This window comes from Saimiri boliviensis, chromosome 12 (assembly GCF_048565385.1).
Source record: "Saimiri boliviensis isolate mSaiBol1 chromosome 12, mSaiBol1.pri, whole genome shotgun sequence".
Taxonomy (NCBI): domain Eukaryota; kingdom Metazoa; phylum Chordata; class Mammalia; order Primates; family Cebidae; genus Saimiri; species Saimiri boliviensis.
In genome coordinates, this window is record NC_133460.1 from 80,057,283 (window position 1) to 80,075,101 (window position 17,819).

General features: G+C 42.8%; 1 protein-coding gene across 50 annotated transcripts in view; it reads right to left on the reverse strand.

Annotated features, from left to right (window-relative positions):
• Positions 1-17,819, reverse strand: part of SORBS1 (sorbin and SH3 domain containing 1) — a 254,213-nt gene that overhangs the window by 65,630 nt on the left and 170,764 nt on the right. For all 50 annotated transcript variants that reach the window (XM_074382623.1, XM_074382621.1, XM_074382622.1 and 47 more), the window contains 3 exons: positions 9,252-9,299; positions 9,000-9,129; positions 5,159-5,273 (listed from right to left, as the gene is read on the reverse strand). In XM_074382623.1, the coding sequence (XP_074238724.1) occupies positions 5,159-5,273; positions 9,000-9,129; positions 9,252-9,299 (293 nt within the window). The remainder of the gene's footprint in view (positions 1-5,158; positions 5,274-8,999; positions 9,130-9,251; positions 9,300-17,819) is intronic.

The following is a 17,819-nucleotide window of genomic DNA, read 5'->3' on the forward strand; positions in this document are numbered from 1 at the left end:
GGAAAATGAAAGCGTGCATGCAAAGCCAATCAGGTTTTCCCCTTAATAAACTGGAGAAATGTTTCTATCAGGCAAAAGTGTCTGAGGTTCATGACTAATTAAATATGCATATATGTTTCAAAAACTTTGATAATCACAAAGAGAGAGATGGGGTGATTTTCTACAATAACCTGAAATATAAAATGCATACACTTTCTACTGCGATTGAAAATACTGCACAACAAACTTCACTACTTCTGGACTATAATGCCTGAGGGAGGGGGCTGCCATGCCTGGTGTGCAGGTCTTTAATGCTGGTGCTTCACAAAGCAGCTCTTCCTGAATGTACTTTTCTTACAACGTAGTTAACATCCCTTTTGCAGCTAGTAGAAATGGCTGCTAATTTCCTTAGTGACCTTTACCAATCCCTTTTTCTAAGATCTTTAAAAGAATCTTTAGCATTACTTTCACTTTTGCTATAGGTAGAGGAAGATATGGAAATATGGCAGGGAACCTTTTAATTGAAATCAAGCTGGGTTGAAATTGGAGGAAAATACATACTGAAACACTAGGTCTGTCCTCCTACATCCAGATAAAACCTACCCAATTGCCTTTTTAGACTTAGGGTTTAAATCCTGAAGGAGAAGTCTTGCCCTCACTATAGTAAATGGATTCTATATTTATTCAATTGAGTGAAAGGAGGTATAATACCCATAGGAACACAACTATTCAGGAGTGGTAGACATTGGAACTTTCTAGATCCTAATATGATGAGGTTTCATGAAATCTATTTCATGTTTGTTATTTTTACAAAGACTATTTATAAACTGCCCTCTGGGAATAGGTTAGGCTTTCCCCCACCCCCCTTTTTTTTTAAGACCAAGTCTCACTCTGTTGCCAGGCTGGACTGCAATGGCACGATCTTGGCCCACTGCAACCTCCACCTCCCAGGTTCAAGCGATTCTCTTGCCTCAGCCTCCCAATTAGCTGGGACTACAGGCATGCACCACACCCAGCTAATAGCTCGGTCTTGATCTCTTGACTTTGTGATCCATCCGCCTTAGCCTCCCAAAGTGCTGGGATTACAGGCATGAGCCACCACACCCAGCCTCTTTTTTCTTAAATAAAATGAACCAACTCTTTCTGGAAACTGCCTGAAAGTTTTGGTACTCATGATCCTGAAGTAATTAACTCATTTTATTCCCAAAGGCTGTCTGCAGATTGTTTTACTGTGGAGGTTAATGCTGTGCCAATAATAGAATCAGGAGGCTATGTCAAACAGTGTGAGGCAAGAGCAACTGGCCTCAGTCCTTTGAGCTGCCCAGAGATAAAGCTAAAAAGGTGATACCACACAGCCCTCATGTCTGCATTTGATTTTGCCAAGTATAACTCAGCTATGCATCCTATTACGGAACAGACCAATAGAAAACGTCCTTCTGGATGCAGAGCAGGAACTCCGACCTGCCAGGCAGGGAAAACTCCATAATGTCTGGTGAAGTTCTTCAGTAGTACAGGCTATTCTCTCAGTTCAAAAAATATCTTTGAAAAAGGGCAGGTAACTCACCAGAAAAATGCCAGCTTCTCCTCAAAGATAGTTTTGCTTCTTGAATGGAAGCCAGAGACTAACTTCAAACCTGAACGTAGTATGCTTGTGCAGCACTTTATAATATTCACAGTTCTTGTACCCATATTATCACATTTGACCCACACCATCTTCCAATTCCTAGGTCAATATTCTTTACATTATGCCATATTTCCCTTTGCATATTCCACATGACGGGGGGAAGATTCACTAAGTTTCTGATGACAACAAGCTAAAGCAGGGGCTAAATGACCATGCTAAAAAGCCAGGGAAGAAACTCAAAGTGAGGGTGAACTGGGAAAAAACCAAGCTGGATAAATCCCCTTGCTTTACACTTCCAAATATATACTCTGTCTGTAATCACTCTCCTAATATCTGTCCTTCCTATTATACATGCATGGGAATGGATTGTCTAACCCAGGGCTTGTGCATAAAAATTATTCTACATGCATGTATATATATTTGTTTAACTGAACTGAACTTCCGTAAGAGACTTTAGAGGAAGGTATAAAAGAATGTGTCCTGAAAAAGGCCATTTCTGACAGAGCAAGGACTGACCAACAGATCCCCAATTCTGAGGCGAGAAGAGAAAAATGTATCCTACTATGATAAGAGGGGACTAAGCAGAGATAAAGACCCTCATATGTGCCAGGTTTGGTGGTTCAAGCCTGTAATCCCAGCCCTTTGAGAAGCCAAGCGGGGCAGATTGCTTGAGCCCAGGAGTTTGAGACCAGCCTGGGCAACACGGTAAAATCCCATCTCTACAAAGAATGAAAAATTAGCTGGGGCCAGGCACAGTGGCTCACAGCTGTAACCCCAGCCCTTTGGAAGGGCAAGGCAGGTGAATCATTTGAGGCCAGGAGTGCAAGACTAGCCTGGCCAACATGGTGAAACCCCATCTCTATTAAAAATACAAAACTTATCTGGGCATGGTGGTGCATGCCTGTAATCCCAGCTACTCAGGAGGCTGAGATAGGAGAATTGCATGAACTCGGGAAGCAGAGGTTGCGATGAGCTCAGACTGCACCATTGCACTCCATCCTGGGCAATAGAGTAAGACTCTGTCTCAAAAAAGAAAAGAAAAGAAATTATCTGGCCATAGTGGCACGTGCCTGTAGCTCCAGCTAGGTGGGAGGATAGCCTGAGCCTGGGGGGTCAAGGCTTTAGTGAGCCATGATCGTACCACTGTACTCCAGCCTGGGTGACAAAGTGAGACTCTATCTCAAAAAAAAAAAAAAAAAAAAGAAAGTAAGAAAGACCTTCTTATGAGTCTTTCAAATAGATTGCTAGGTCATCAAGTTGTAAGTCTTCTATAGGAGGTTTTGAAGGTAGTACAGTTGTTTCTTCCATCTGTCTGAAATGATTTGGGTATGCTCCAGGGGCAAGGTGCGCTCTAGGGCAACTTTTAGCGTTTGCCTTTCAATCCCTACTAACCATGTATGTGCCTATGAAGTCATGATTTAAATTGCCAGAGTTAAGCAGACATAAGTACCGCAAATGGAAAAAGCTTTTTTATCCCCCGCAAGATGAGGTAGTGCATATCTGAGAGCAGGTTTAGATTCTACATCTGTCACTAGTTAGTATACTTACCCACAGTTAACAATGAAAGTGTGTGTTTTTGGGGATTTGGGCGGAGGGGGTGTAAGCTCAAATTCTGGCAAACCAGGTAATAGATACCAAAAGCCAAGACTCACATGCCGAAACTCGCACTTTGCCTTTTCTGTCCGTGTTATAAAAACGGCAGGAAACAAAATCAAACATAAAGGATGAATTCAACTACTGTGAAGGGCAGACTGTCAAAAGATTCAGATTCAACTCAAGTTTCTCTCTAAAATTAAAAACTTCTCTTTGGAGAAACAGAGCTAAATTGGGTGAAAGGTACTGAATGAAACTATTGGACATTCCTTCTTCTCGTCCTCCCGGGCCTGCCTTTGGTGTTCAAGCCCCGTTAGTGGCATGGCCTAGGGCTTGGTACCACACAGAGGAGCCTTGCAATCCATGTGCATGCTCCCGCCACTCCCCACGAGGGTCCCGTGAGGCACTATGAGTTACTTTTCAGGGTCTGTAAAAGCAACGTAAGTGATCCCAAGAACTATGGTATCAAAGATTCTCACAAACGATGGCGGTATCAGTGAGAAAAACTAAACTATGTCTTTCCTAGATCTGAGTAGTGGTTAAATGACTAAGAACCAGGGAAAGGACCTAGAAACAAAAGAGAAATTAAGAAAAGGGAGCCTCCAATAAGCGCCATGAAAATCTACAAATGGCAATGCCGCCAAAACAAAACACCCAAAGGTCTACAGAGTCCCTGAAATCATTTAAATGTATTAATAGGTAATGGTGGGTCCCAGACTTATTATTGGTGTTAGGAATAATGACTGTCTTTGCGGGAGCATTTGGGCACAAGGTTACCTTCCATATTTCTACCTACAGTATCTTCTAACAGCAGAGAAGCTCCAACGAAAGGCAGGGGTGGGGAGAAGGCAAAATTCTGTGCTTGACTCTGAACTCTCTGCTTGAAATAACTGTGGTGCACCTTGAACGCTTAAGAATAACACCTCTAAGTATTTCTGTAACCTGTTGACCTTTTTTCCTAATTAAAATGACTTATCCTTCTGTGCTTTTAGAGATGTCACATTTTTATCTCAGCAGAAGTCAAATCGATTCTTCCTTCAAAACATGTAGAGCCAAAGAGGTGGAGGGAACATAATCTGAGCCTGCATTTCAAAGGCCTGCTTGTTCTGTACACACCGTGGTGACCTCATTTTAATAAAGACCAACCCGCAGCATAATGATTCCATCCTGCTGTCACGCTGGAAGACTGCAATGTTTATAGAGCTTTGGAGAACCCTTTTAACTAGGATCACAATTCTGAACCAGCTTTTCCTGATAAAGGGTGAATAAAATGATGCATGATTGGCAGGTATGAAACTAACCAGTGTGTAAGAATTCTTCCTGTTTCACAGAAGAGGCCGCTTTACCAGGATGGTCTGCTATACCCATACACGCCATTTTCCCCACTCATAATTGCTTAGAGATGTGAACTTGTGTAGGGAATCATAAACCAGGCTGAATATGAAATTAGTCCTCAATATGGCACTTGTTGAAAAAGGAAGACCTAAAAGATATATTCTAACAGCCTGGGGCCTTTTCTCCAAGTCACAACATCCTATTCATTAGGTAGCTTTTAATGACATTCTAGTAACTTGTACAAAATTTATGCTCATTCAGAGTCACTTAAAAAAAACTGGACTTTAGTCCACTTAAGGACAAACCTGATAAATGAACAGTTAAACATTTAAAAAAAGACAGCAGAAAAATCAATCTTCATGTTAGTAGGAAAATTAATATTAGTTAAAACCATGCACAAAAAGAGCAACAAAGTCACAATAAGAGGATTTTTTAAAAGCAGACTTGCGGGGCTTACTTTACGAACACCTGAAAAATGAAAAGGGCAAAAGGACTTCATTTTTGTCATTGTCTTCAAAACAAAGCAAGTCTATCTCAAGGGGGAAAGAATGGAATCCAACTGCACGATGCATTCTGATGGAAGAACATGGGCAAGGTGAGACAAAAGAACTTTAATATGCACATTACCATCTTTTCGTTGCTCAAAACGGAAGATTTGCCCGGCTGATATTCGTAAATGCTTTTGGGCTCTGCACGGTATTTTCTTGTATCTACTTTCTTATCTGGGGGTTCCCAGTCATTTCTGCAGAAAGAAAATTCTATTAGAGCTATTTTCATGACAACTGGCATTAGCTTCCGACACAGTCTGACTTTGGACGGCTGTAGTGTATTCAGAGAACTTTTATATCCAAAGCATAGAATCAGAGTCAGGGCAAACAATTGAGTTGTGCTGGTTTGCTTCTCAAAACAGCCAGTGAAACTTCAGTTTTCGCCTCACTAAAGGCTTGAGGTGTCCTCTGCTCAAAACCAGGCAGCGAGAAGGGGAGAATAGAAAGCAGCAGGGAAGGAGGCAGCAGCAGCAAAGCTGGCTCTGGAAACATCTTTCACCTTGCTTCGCTCTCATGCACGTTTCATCCCACAGACATGCCTGTACTTCCCGCTCACACTAGCGCAGTGAGAGAGAACACAGGTCCTGGAGCCAGTTGACTGTGGTTCAAATCCTGCCACACCCCTTGCTAGCTAGGTGATCTTAGACAAGTATTTTGCCTCTTGGTACCTCAGTTTCCTCATCTGAAAAATGGGGTTGTTGTAAGGACTAAACAATTTACATGAGACAGCACATGTAAATCACTAAGCAGAGTGCCAGGCCCATAGTAACCACACAATAAATGTTAGCTGCTACCGTGATTGGATTCTTCCCTATTCCACACCCCTCCAAGCTACCCACCAACATCAGCCTTTGGCATAGATACTTAACCTGGCATCCAGTGACGGATTTCAGAGGACACAAAAATCCTTGGAAATAGTTTGCAAATTTTTTAAAACTTAAAAAAAAAATTTTATTTTTGTGGGTATATAGTAGGTGTATATATGTATGGGGTATGTAAGATGTTTTTCTACAGGTATATAATGTGAAATAAGCACATCATGGAGAATGAGGTATCCATCCCTTCAAGCATTTATCCTTGAGTTACAATAAGTTAAGTTATACTCTTTATTTTAAAATGTGTAATTATTGCCGGGCGCGGTGGCTCAAGCCTGTAATCCCAGCACTTTGGGAGGCCGAGGCAGGTGGATCACGAGGTCGAGAGATCGAGACCATCCTGGTCAACATGGTGAAACCCCGTCTCTACTAAAAATACAAAAAAACTAGCTGGGCGTGGTGGCGCGTGCCTGTAATCCCAGCTACTTAGGAGGCTGAGGCAGGCAATTGCCTGAACCCAGGAGGCGAAGGTTGCGGTGAGCCGAGATCGCGCCATTGCACTCCAGCCTGGGTAACAAGAGCGAAACTCGTCTCAAAAAAAAAAAAAAAAAAAAGTGTAATTATTATTGACGATAGTCACCCTGTCATGCTACCAAACAGTAGGTCTTATTCTAACTAATTTTTGTACCCAATAACCATCTCCACCTCTCCCCCAAACCTCCACTACCCTTCCCAGCCTCTGCTAACTATCCTTCTACTCTTTAAGTCCATGATTTCAATTGTTTTGATTTTTAGATCACACAAGTAAGTGAGAATATGCCATGTTTGTCTCTCTGTGTCTGGCTAATTTCACTTAACATAATGATCTCCAGTTCCACCCATGTTTTGCAAATGACAGGATCTTATTATTTGTTGTGGCTGAATAGTACTCCATTGTGTATGTGTACTGCAGTTTTTAATTCATCCACCTATTGATGGGCACTTAGGTTGCTTCCAAATCTTAGCTATTGTGAACAGTGCTGCAACCGACATGGGAGTGCAGAAATCTCTTCGATGTTCTGATTTCCTTTCTTTTGGATATACACCCAGCAGTGGGATTGCTGGATCAAATGGCAGCTCTATTTTTAGTTTTTTAAGGAACCTTCAAACTGTTCTCCATAGTGGTTGTACTAATTTACACTCCCACAAACAGTGCACAAGAATTCCCTTTTCTCCACATCCTCACCAGCATTTGTCATTGCCTGTCTTTTGGATATAAGCCATTTTAACTGGGGTGAGATGATATCTCATTGTACTTCTGATTTGCCATTTCTCTGATGATCAGTGATATTGAGCACCTTTTCATATGCCTGGTTGCTACATGTATATCTTCTTTTGAAAAATGTCTATTCAAATATTTTGCCCATTTTTTGGATCAAATTATTAGATTTTTTTCCTATAGAGTTGTTTGAGCTCCTTATTACAATCCAGATATCAATTCCTTATCAGATGAGTGGTTTGCAAATATTTTCTCCCATTCTGTGGGTTACCTCTTCAGGTTGTTGACTGTATTCCCGGCTGTGCAAAAGCTTTTTAACTTGATGTGGTCCCATCTGTCCATTTTTGCTTTGGTGGCCTTGTGCAGTATTACTCAAGAGACTTTTGCCCAGATCAATGTCCTGAAGATTTTCCCTAAGGTTTTCTTGCAGTACTTTCATAGTTTGAAAACTTAGATTTAAGTCAGTAAATGATTTTGATTTTTCTGTATGGTGAGAGATAGGGGTCTAGCTTCATTCTTCTGCCTAACCAGTTTTCTCAGCACCATTTATTGAAGGGACTGTCTTTTCCCCAGTGTATGTTCTTGGCACCTTTGTGGAAAATGAGTTCACTACAGGTGTGTGGATTTGCTTCTGGGCTCTCTATTTTGATCCATTGGTCTATATGTCTGTTTTTATGCTAGTACCAAGCTGTTTTGGTTACTATAAACTCTAGTTTGCAATTGTTTTATTTTTACATTACTGTACTTTGCACTATGATTGTATTAAGTTTTTCATACAAGGCGGTAAACTTCTTGAAGGCGGAGACAATGATTTATATATACCTAGATCCTTCCTTAATATATGGTTGAATCTGCAGAGAATACACCCAGTGGGTTCTTGATGAAGGCACCTATAAGGGATTTGTGGGTATACTCAGCTTGCTTTTCAATTAATTATCAAACTCCTCAGGTAGATGCCACTTAAGTTTGTGTGCTGCTTGTAAAACAGCCATTCATTTGCCTATGAGGTTGGAAAAGGTACAGAGACGTGAAACGGGATGTGTATTTAAGGAAGAAGTAAATAATTTTGTTTGCCCAGAGCCTTTTGTGTGTTGAGAAGTGGTGTAAGCTGGGGCTGGAAGACGCATGGAACACCTGTCCAAACAGCAAGAGAAGGCTGCTTTAGGGAGCATTTTTAGAGATAAGAACTCAAGTCAGGTGTTTGAGATCAGCCTCGCCAACACGGTGAAACCCCGTCTCTATTAAAAAATACAAAAATTAACCGGGAGTGGTGGTGCACACCTGTAGTCCTGCTACTTAGGAGGCTGAACTGCTTGCACCTGGGAGGCGGAGGTTGCTGTGTTGTTCAGTTGCAGGCATTAAGAGATTTACTAATGCTGTCATTAGAATAAGTCCAAGACTTCTGTCTCAATAATACATGTTGCATGAGTAAATGGACATTAAAAAGTGTGGCTTCATTTTAAAGTTATAGTCGTTGCTATGACTATGTGAGCACAGTACGCACAAAAGAATATGACAACGTGACAAATCTTGCAGTTAAGATTTCTCTTGTGAAAATGTAAAAAGTGATAATCAACATTAATTAAGTCCATACTCTAAGCCAAGTGCTACCAGGAATGCTAACACGCATTATCTCATTTTATCCTTGCACTATCCTTAATGGGAATTGCGCTACTTTTATTCCCATTTTACAGAGGAGGACATTGAGACTAAGAAAGAATAAGTCACTGCTAATAGGTGACAGAGGACAGACTCAAATTCCACATTCCTAAGAATGGAGGCTCCTAGGTCTCAATGAACACTGATGAAGCCCAGGCGGGATGAATGAGAGACAAGGGGGCGCTTACCTTTCTGGGCTTGATTTCAGTGAGGAAGAGCGGGCTGGGAGGGGTAGTGTGGCTGACCTCTTGACTACCTTCTCACCATCAATGTAGCTCATCTCACTTTTTGAGCGAGGCACAGAAAGGGGAGATTTTGCTGAAGAAAGACAGTGCAGACAAAAGACTTAAAACTCATGAAAACTGAAAACAGGGTGATATCTTCCCTCATCCACCACTTTCCCTTCCTTCCCCACAACCAGGTTATTCAAAGTCACTTACTGTCTTCAGAAAACGAGTATCTTGGAGAGTACAGATCTGAATCATCATCTATTGAACAAAACAAAAGGTAGTCAGAAGAAGTCTGTCTAAGGTAAGAGAACCACGTTGTATGTTCACCATTTCCACAGTCTGGTACCAGCATCCAGCCCCACTAGGGATCCCAGCGGAGAGAAGAGTGAAGCGCCGGAAGCTACACCACAGCAGAGCACGTTCGAGAGGAGCAAGCTTTGTAGAGCACACCCAACCAAACCTGCAGTCCAGGCAGGACAGTCACAACTGGCGGATGATGCTGCCTGATATCAGAAATGCATGGGGACAGACAGCCAAGGGTCCTCCTCCAGAGAATCCCCACAACCAAAGCTAGAATGCAGGGTCTGGCTGAGTGGGAAGCAGGGGCTGAGATGGATCCTTGACAGCTCCCCCAAGCTCAGTGTATGGTTAAGCCCATGAAGTTCAACAGTCTTGAAAGGCCTCTTACCAAGGCCTCAGGCTGCTAATGGATGGGAAGGAGGCCCAGAGGGTGGGTTTTCCAGCTCCTTGCCTCAGCTTTGACCTATTTTATATGGTAAGCTTTCACACACAACATCATTAACAAAGAAGTTCTGCAGCTAAGAGAAGAATTTGAGAAAACCTTCATCAAAGTTCGTTTTGATTCCACCTCAACGCGGTTCCCTGAGTAGATTTGCTTCCTTGGAATACAACAAACCAATGGTCATATGGTCTCCTCTGCAAAAGTACTATTCGGAGTGAGTATCTAAACTGCAACTCTGGAGCAAATCAAACTCACACGTCTCTATGGTGGAAGTGGCTCTCCAAAGGCATGATACACATTCTTTTGTAAGCTCAACACTGGGCTCTAAACCTTGCAGAACCTATACAAGATCTGAACCCCTTGCAGAAGTGGCTGTATCTTCTGAACTAAAAGTCAGACCACAGGCACACTGATGGAACGGGTTTTTAAAGTGGGACTGTCCCAAAAATGCAATCTAGTCACTACAACCATGATGATCCCTCCAAAGCACTACTCCAAAGAGAGTTAGTCTGAAATAGTTAGCTTTTCCCATTGTCTAACATCTTGCTAATCTGTATTAAAAATTCAAAAACGTGGAATGAAGACCCAATTCATTTACTAAAGTTCATGACAACTTGAGCAAAGCATATGAACTAACCTGCAAAGACAAGTCAAAGGATCCACTCTATGGCAGTGGCTTCGTGTTAATCAAGTCCTTGTTTCTATGCAAATCATTTTAAGTTTCAGAAGAGATAAGGCCAGAATATTTTATGAAATGTAAGTAAGCTAACATTGCTATTATTTTGAGTAAAGTATTATTCAAACAACCTCGCTAACAATCACTCCTTCTTATTCCCCATTTTTATTTGTCTTGGATCTCCCTTGGCCCACAGAAGGGACAGGCATCAGGTACCAGGGACAGGTATCAGTTTCCCCTACTTGCTTCCTTCACTTTTAAGAATTTATCAGCCGGGCGCGGTGGCTCAAGTCTGTAATCTCAGCACTTTGGGAGGCCAAGACGGGTGGATCATGAGGTCAAGAGATCGAGACCATCCTGGTCAACAAGGTGAAACCCCATCTCTACTAAAAATACAAAAAATTAGCTGGGCGTGGTGGCGCATGCCTTTAATTCCAGCTACTCAGGAGGCTGAGGCAGGAGAATTGCCTGAAAGCGAGAGGCGGAGGTTGCGGTGAGCCGAGATCGCACCATTGCACTCCAGCCTGGGTAACGAGAGCGAAACTCCATCTCAAAAAAAAAAAAGAATTTATCAATATCAAGGTTGAACAGGGCTTAAGGTTTTTTCTACCAATACAGCCAAGCCTTTCACTATTTTAAACTGAGTGTGTTAAGTGTATTTTATGTTATCTTCTGAAAACAGAATGGGGAATGAGATAAAATAGGATCCAGAAAAAGATTTTCTGAAAGATTATTCTGCAAAATTGTGTGTTGCCAGCTTTTTGTTTTTTTAAACAGAACATCTGATTATACTGACAAAATGCCATGATGTCAAAGAAAACTAAAAATGAGCTTTGATTACAGGGACTTGATTAGAAAAAAAAAATGCTGCTTGCCCCAAATGAAAAGTTAGCTTAGTTAGAAACTGATGTATGCACTGCCTAAAATGTAGCCTAGCATTTTAGCTCAAAACTCTGTACATCTCTGAATCATGGAGAAATTGCAGCTTATTAGTAGACGATGAAATTTGTAACTATTAACCTGGTTCATGAAGTAAGAAACAAAGTTTTCACTGAGTGGAAAGGGATGGCATTTAAATATTCAGTTTTGTTTGTTTTTTTAAAGCCTGAACTCTTCAAAAAATGCTTCTCTCTAGAGCTTTCTAATGTGGAACTCTAGGTTTATTGGAAGAAAATGAGAAATATTGGCTGAGCGTGGTGGTGCACGCCTGTAACACCAACACTTTGGGAGGCTGAGGTGGGCAGATCGCTTGAGGTCAGGAGTTCAGATCAGCCTGACCAACATGGCAAAACCCCAACTCTACTAAAAATAAAAAAATTAGTGGGTGTGGTGGCATGCACCTGTTGTCCCAGCTACTCAGGAGGCTGAGGCAGAAGAATTACTTGAACTCCCGAGGCGGGAGGTTGCCGTGAGCCAAGATCGCATCACTACACTCCAGCCCGGGTGATAGAATAAGGGAATTCTATGTGTCTCAAAAAGGAAAAAAAAGGAAGAAGGAGAAAATGAGAAAGGGTTCTCACAAAATGGGAAAAAAATAGCACTACTTGGGAAGTTTAACAATGTATGCACTTTGAAAAGGAGAGGGACAAGCAGGAAAGTCGGAGTTGGGGGATGCAGGTAAGAGAGGCATCTGAAGAACCGAATGTGTTTAAAGCTCCTTTCTTGGATGGCAATGGTGCCTCACACCTGTAACTCCCGTGCTTTGGGAGGCTGGGGCAAGAGGATTGCTTGAGGCTAGAAATTCAAGACCAACCTGGGCAACATAGTGAGATCCCATCTCTACAAAAAATTTTTAAAAAATTAGCCACTGCAGGTGGTGTGCACCTGCAGTCCTAGCTACTTGGGAGGCTGAGGTGGGAGGATCGCTTGAGCCCAGGAGTTTGAGGCTGCAGTGAGCTATGACTGTACCATTGCACTCCAGCCTGGGTGACATGACAGAGCAAGACTTTGTCTCTTAAAAAAAAAAAAAGAAGCTTGTTTCTTATTCAGTTGTGAAATCTCACCTATGCCAGGCTAACACAGGGCATGGGGGTCTCTTTGAACAAGGTTTCAATTCTCTCACAGGGTCCACAGGTTCTGACATGTTTCATTTCAGCTCATGGACTTTTAAGAGGACAAACTGAAGTCATAAAGATTCATCTGAACAACTGTAACACAGGTCAAGTTTTAGGGCATGTAAAAATCTATCTTTTTAATTTCTGATGCTTGTCTTATAAATCTAATGGAGGAATATTTTACCTCAGCTTATGATAAAAATAATTGTAGCTTCCATTATTAAGTGACTAACAATGGCTGGCAATTTACTAATGTCATCTCACTTAAACCTTGCAAAAAACTCCAAGAGGAAGCAAATCCCTCATTTTACAGACAATGAAACTAAAACCCGAGTAGGTTAAGAAGATTTGCCCCTAGCTGCATAGTGAGAAAGACAAAGCAGGCATGGATTCAAGGTCTTTCAGATTCCACTTCTCTGTCATCTCGTAGCCCTGTGACAGAGATGCCTACTGTGTTCTGTCCTTCACCCCAGCTTCATCTGCCCAATCCTGGGAAAGCTGAAAAACTGGCTCTTCCATTATCATTGTCATTATGGAAGAGGCAGAGAAACATGTTGTCTTGAAACTCAAAGCATGCACTGCATTGCTGGCTGGGCCAATTTCCAGCCCCTGAAGCCTTTGCCCTATTTTTGCATCCCTTGCCGTCAGTGATGTTTAATCAAGTTTTCTGAGTTGCCTCATATTTCTAGTTTTCCTCTTGCTAGTCTCCAGGGACAGGGGGTAACTGAGTCACTCTTGCTACATCTTTTTTTTTTGAAATGGAGTCTCACTTTGTCACCCAGGCTGGAGCGCAGTGGCGCAATCTCGGCTTACTGCAACCTCCGCCTCCTGGGTTCAAGCAACTGTCCTCTCTCAGCCTCCTGAGTAGCCACCATGCCCACCTAATTTTTGTATTTTTAGTAGAGATGGGGTTTCACCATATTGGTCACGCTGGTCTCGAACTCCTGACCTCAGGTGATCTACCCACCTCAGCCTCCCAAAGTACTGGGATTACAAGCATGAGCCATCTTCTATTAATAGTTGCTGCTCCTTGCTGCCCTCTCCTGGGAGGCCAAGTCCACACTGGGGATGATGGGTATGCAGTTAGAAATACCAAGGAATGGGAAAACAGTGTAAGAAGCATGTCTGCATTTCTCTACACTAGAGCTAGCCAAATGGGACAAGTATGCTTAACCATAGTTAAGAGACGTTAAATGAAATGTTTCACAAATTGTCTATTACGTAGCACCTGAAGCTCTGCCTTCAGTATTTCTCCAAGGGCTCTTTAAAACAATGCCAGAGTGGCTCAGCTGTGCACAGGTCGTGTGGTTTCTGCTCATGGTGGAACTGCATGCTAATTGTGCTCCTTAGAGCGCCAAGCAGCAGACATCAAACCTTGGCAGCAACACCCAGACTTTCCTTTGCCAGTGATTTCCAGGAAGCTGTAACACTGCATGGGATTTCCACAGGGTAAACAACTCACTTAAGCCTCTGAAGGTCCTGCTGAGCTCTAATGTTTACACAGTGGTTCTCCTCTGGGCTTCGGCAATCTCTCCTTGGTAGCTCAATTTGGGAACTGCCACTCTCTTACAACTGCCAGGAGCCACATAATTGTCTTTTCAACCACGGTAACTTTAAATAAGCTTCTAAATCACTTTTTTTTTCTTTTTCTTGAATTTATAAAAATCTCAAAGACAAGTGAAGAAAGTACTGTTTGAAAGTTGTTCTAAAAAACTACATAACTGGCAAGGCATGATGGCTCACGCCTGTAATCCCAGCACTTAGAGAGGCCGAGATGGGTGGATCACGAGGTCAGGAGTTCAAGACCAGCTTGGCCAACATGGTGAAACCCCATCCCTACTAAAAATACAAAAATTAGCTGGGCATGGTGGTGTGTGCCTGTAATCCCAGCTACTCGAGAGGCTGAGGCAGGAGAATTGCCGGAACCAGGATCCAGGAAGCGGAGGGTGCAGTGAGCCGAGACTGCACCACTACACTCCAGCATGGGCTATAGAGCAAGACTCCGTCTCAAAAAAAACACAACAACATTACTGAATAAAATGGGATGATGGGCAAAAATCATTTGTATAACCACTTGCCTGTATCAATTAAATTTCGATTTTATGCACTTCTCAGGCCTTTAAACTTAAAACAATTTTGCAAATATTAATGGATCATTTGTAACACAATCTTTCTTCCATTGCTCAACATAAATCCTTCTCTGGCTTTACCCCTCACACGAAGAGAAAGGATAAAAGGGTAAAGATAGTCATATGCAGGCCGGGTGCAGTGGCTCACACCTGTAATCCCAGCACTTTGGGAGGCCAAGGAGGGCAGATCACCTGAGGTCGGGGGTTCAAGACCAGCCTGATCAACATATAGAAACCTCGTCTCTACTAAAAATACAAAATTAGCCGGGCATGGTGGCACATGCCTGTAATCCCAGCTACTCAGGAGGCTGAGTCAGAAGAATCACTTGAACCAGGAGGTGGAGGTTGCAGTGAGCTGAGATTGCACCATTGCACTCCAGCCTGGGCAACAAAAGTGAAACTCCATCTCCCAAAAAAAAAAAAAAAAAAAAAAAAGTCATACACAGCCCCCATGAACAAAAACAGTAGTCACAGTAAAAAACACAGATGTAGAGTTGGGTACCGAGTCTGCGTGGGATGGGAAAGGAAGAACAAACAAAAGGGCAAGGACGTCAGGAAGCCCTTGGAGCTTGGGGGAAAGCCATACAAAGCCATCTACGTTTTAGTTAAAGGCCATCAAGTTTGTTTGGTTTTTTTTTTTTGGTTTTTTTTTTTAGAGACAGGGTTTCCACTCTGTTTCCCAAAGTTCGTTTTTGTTTGTTTGTTTGTTTCAAAAGAGACAGGGTTTCCACTCTGTCACCCAGACTCTGGAGAGAGTACAGTGGCATGATCATAGCTCACTGCAGCCTCAAAATCCTGGGCTCAAGTGATCCCCCTGCCCTGACCTCCTGAGTAGCTAAGATTACAGATATGGAAATCAAGTTCTAAGGATGCAAAAAAAAAAAAAAAAAAAAAAAAAAAAAAACCATGATAGGGTGTACAGTACTTATAGAAGACATAGTCAAAGAAAAAATAGAATTCTGAAGAAGAGAATGAGGTGGAGCAAGAAAGAAGTTAAAGGAGAAAGTTTGGGAGAACCATAGGGTTAGGAAAAGACTCACCGTCCTCATCTGCTATTGAATTACTGGATGGTGAAGGTGGAGAGGGAACAACTGCTACCGTTTCTTAACTATCCAGCAGGCCAGTCAATGGCTTTTGCACTTACTAGGTGGAGATCTCCCGGGCAGCTCTCATTAGGAGAGCAAAGGTGACCACTGCAAGCGACTCAGCCCCTCCCCTGGGCAGTACTGGCTGGAGTTTGGGGCAGGAGGCACAGATCCTGGCCAAGCATCTTCACAATAGAATTATTTGCTTAAACTCAGGCAAAATAAAGCTATTCTTAGAAATCCTGTAAGGCCAGTAGAGAATTATTGTTAACTCAACTACAGCTGTGTCTGAGAAGATCAGCCTCTTTAAATCCTTGCCTTACTGCAATCTCTTCAAGGAATGAGGAAGAAGCACTGAGACAGACCATTTTGACATCACAACCTAGGGATGCCTAGAGGTGGTGTCTTGAGTGACATCACTGAGAGGTAGCAGTGGCCACCACCAGCCTGCAGTGGTAGAAGAGGCATCCAAACACATGGGGGAAAAAGATGGTCTCTGGGGCTTCACCTGGACTCACCTTCTTGCTGACATAGTCCAGTGGGTCCTCACTGGCTAAAAAGTCAGAAGAGACCATGGACCATGAAGTAACATACCAGTTACTTGGTTTTGCTGCAAATTCTGAGCCATTTATTTGAAAATATTTTCCCTCTTCTTGACATCTAATGTGCCAAGTGAGCCAACATCATTTGGGGGTGTTCAGAATAAGGGGGCTAATTCTTTGGAATCTACATTCTCCATTCTCATCCTATATCCAAATTCCCAAAATTACATCTGGGCAAGTTTCTTCATCTCTTTTTGGGAGGTGGGAAAGAATGGTACTTCCCCATCCCAGTGGTTTTCAATCCTGTCTGTGTCAATCACTTGGGGAGTTTTCCTAACTATATATTCTTTTTTTTTTTTTGGAGACGAAGACTCACCCTGCAGTGCAATGGCACGATCTCAGATCACTGCAACCTTTGCATCCTAGATTCAAGCAATTCTCCTGCCTCAGCTTCCCAAGCAGCTGGGATTACAGGTGCCTGCCATCATGCTCAACTAATTTTTTTGTATTTTTAGTAAAGATGGGGTTTCGCCACGTTGGCCAGGCTGGTCCTGAACTCTTGACATCAGGTGATCTTCCTGCCTCAGCCCCGCAAAGTGCTGAGATTACAGGCATGAGCCACTGCACCAGGCCACTAACTGTATATTCCCAGGCACCATCTGAGAGGCACCGACTCAGCAGACTGAGGCAGGACTGACTCGGGAAGCTGAATGCCTAGAGTCGGATACCAGAGAGCCTCTGGGCAAGAAGGTGACAACCAAGAACACAGAGTCAGGAGAAGGAAAGGACTCCACAGGAAGTAGAGCAGCGTGAGTAAAAGCCTATGTTTACACAGCCCCAAACACCTAGGTTTGAATGCTGGTTCTGCTACTTATTGTGTAATCTTGCATATATTAATTACTTAACCTTTCTGAGCCTCATACTCCTCATTGATAAAATGAAGACTTATTTCATGGGGCTGCTGAGAGAATGAAAATGAGATAACAGGCCGGGCGCGGTGGCTCAAGCCTGTAATCCCAGCACTTTGGGAGGCCGAGGCGGGTGGATCACGAGGTCAAGAGATCGAGACCATCCTGGTCAACAAGGTGAAACCCCGTCTCTACTAAAAATACAAAAAAATTAGCTGGGCATGGTGGCACGTGCCTGTAATTCCAGCTACTCAGGAGGCTGAGGCAGGAGAATTGCCTGAACCCAGGAGGCGGAGGTTGCAGTGAGCCGAGATTGCGCCATTGCACTCCAGCCTGGGTAACAAGAGCGAAACTCCATCTCAAAAAAAAAAAAGAAAGAAAGAAAATGAGGTAACAATGTGATACATTCCACACAGAAGCTTGTATGTGGCAAGAGTTCAATTAATGATAGCCACATAGTCACTGAGGTGATAGTTATGTTATAAGACTATTACTATTAATAGGATTACCACTGTGAGGGGCTGAAATGTTGGCCACCACACTGCTGTTCCTTAAAGCAACAGGGGAGAAGGTGGGGTGGCTGCATTTCTGAAGCTATTTCCGCACAGTTTGCCCCTCTCCCTTCTGCTAACATCTCTTCCA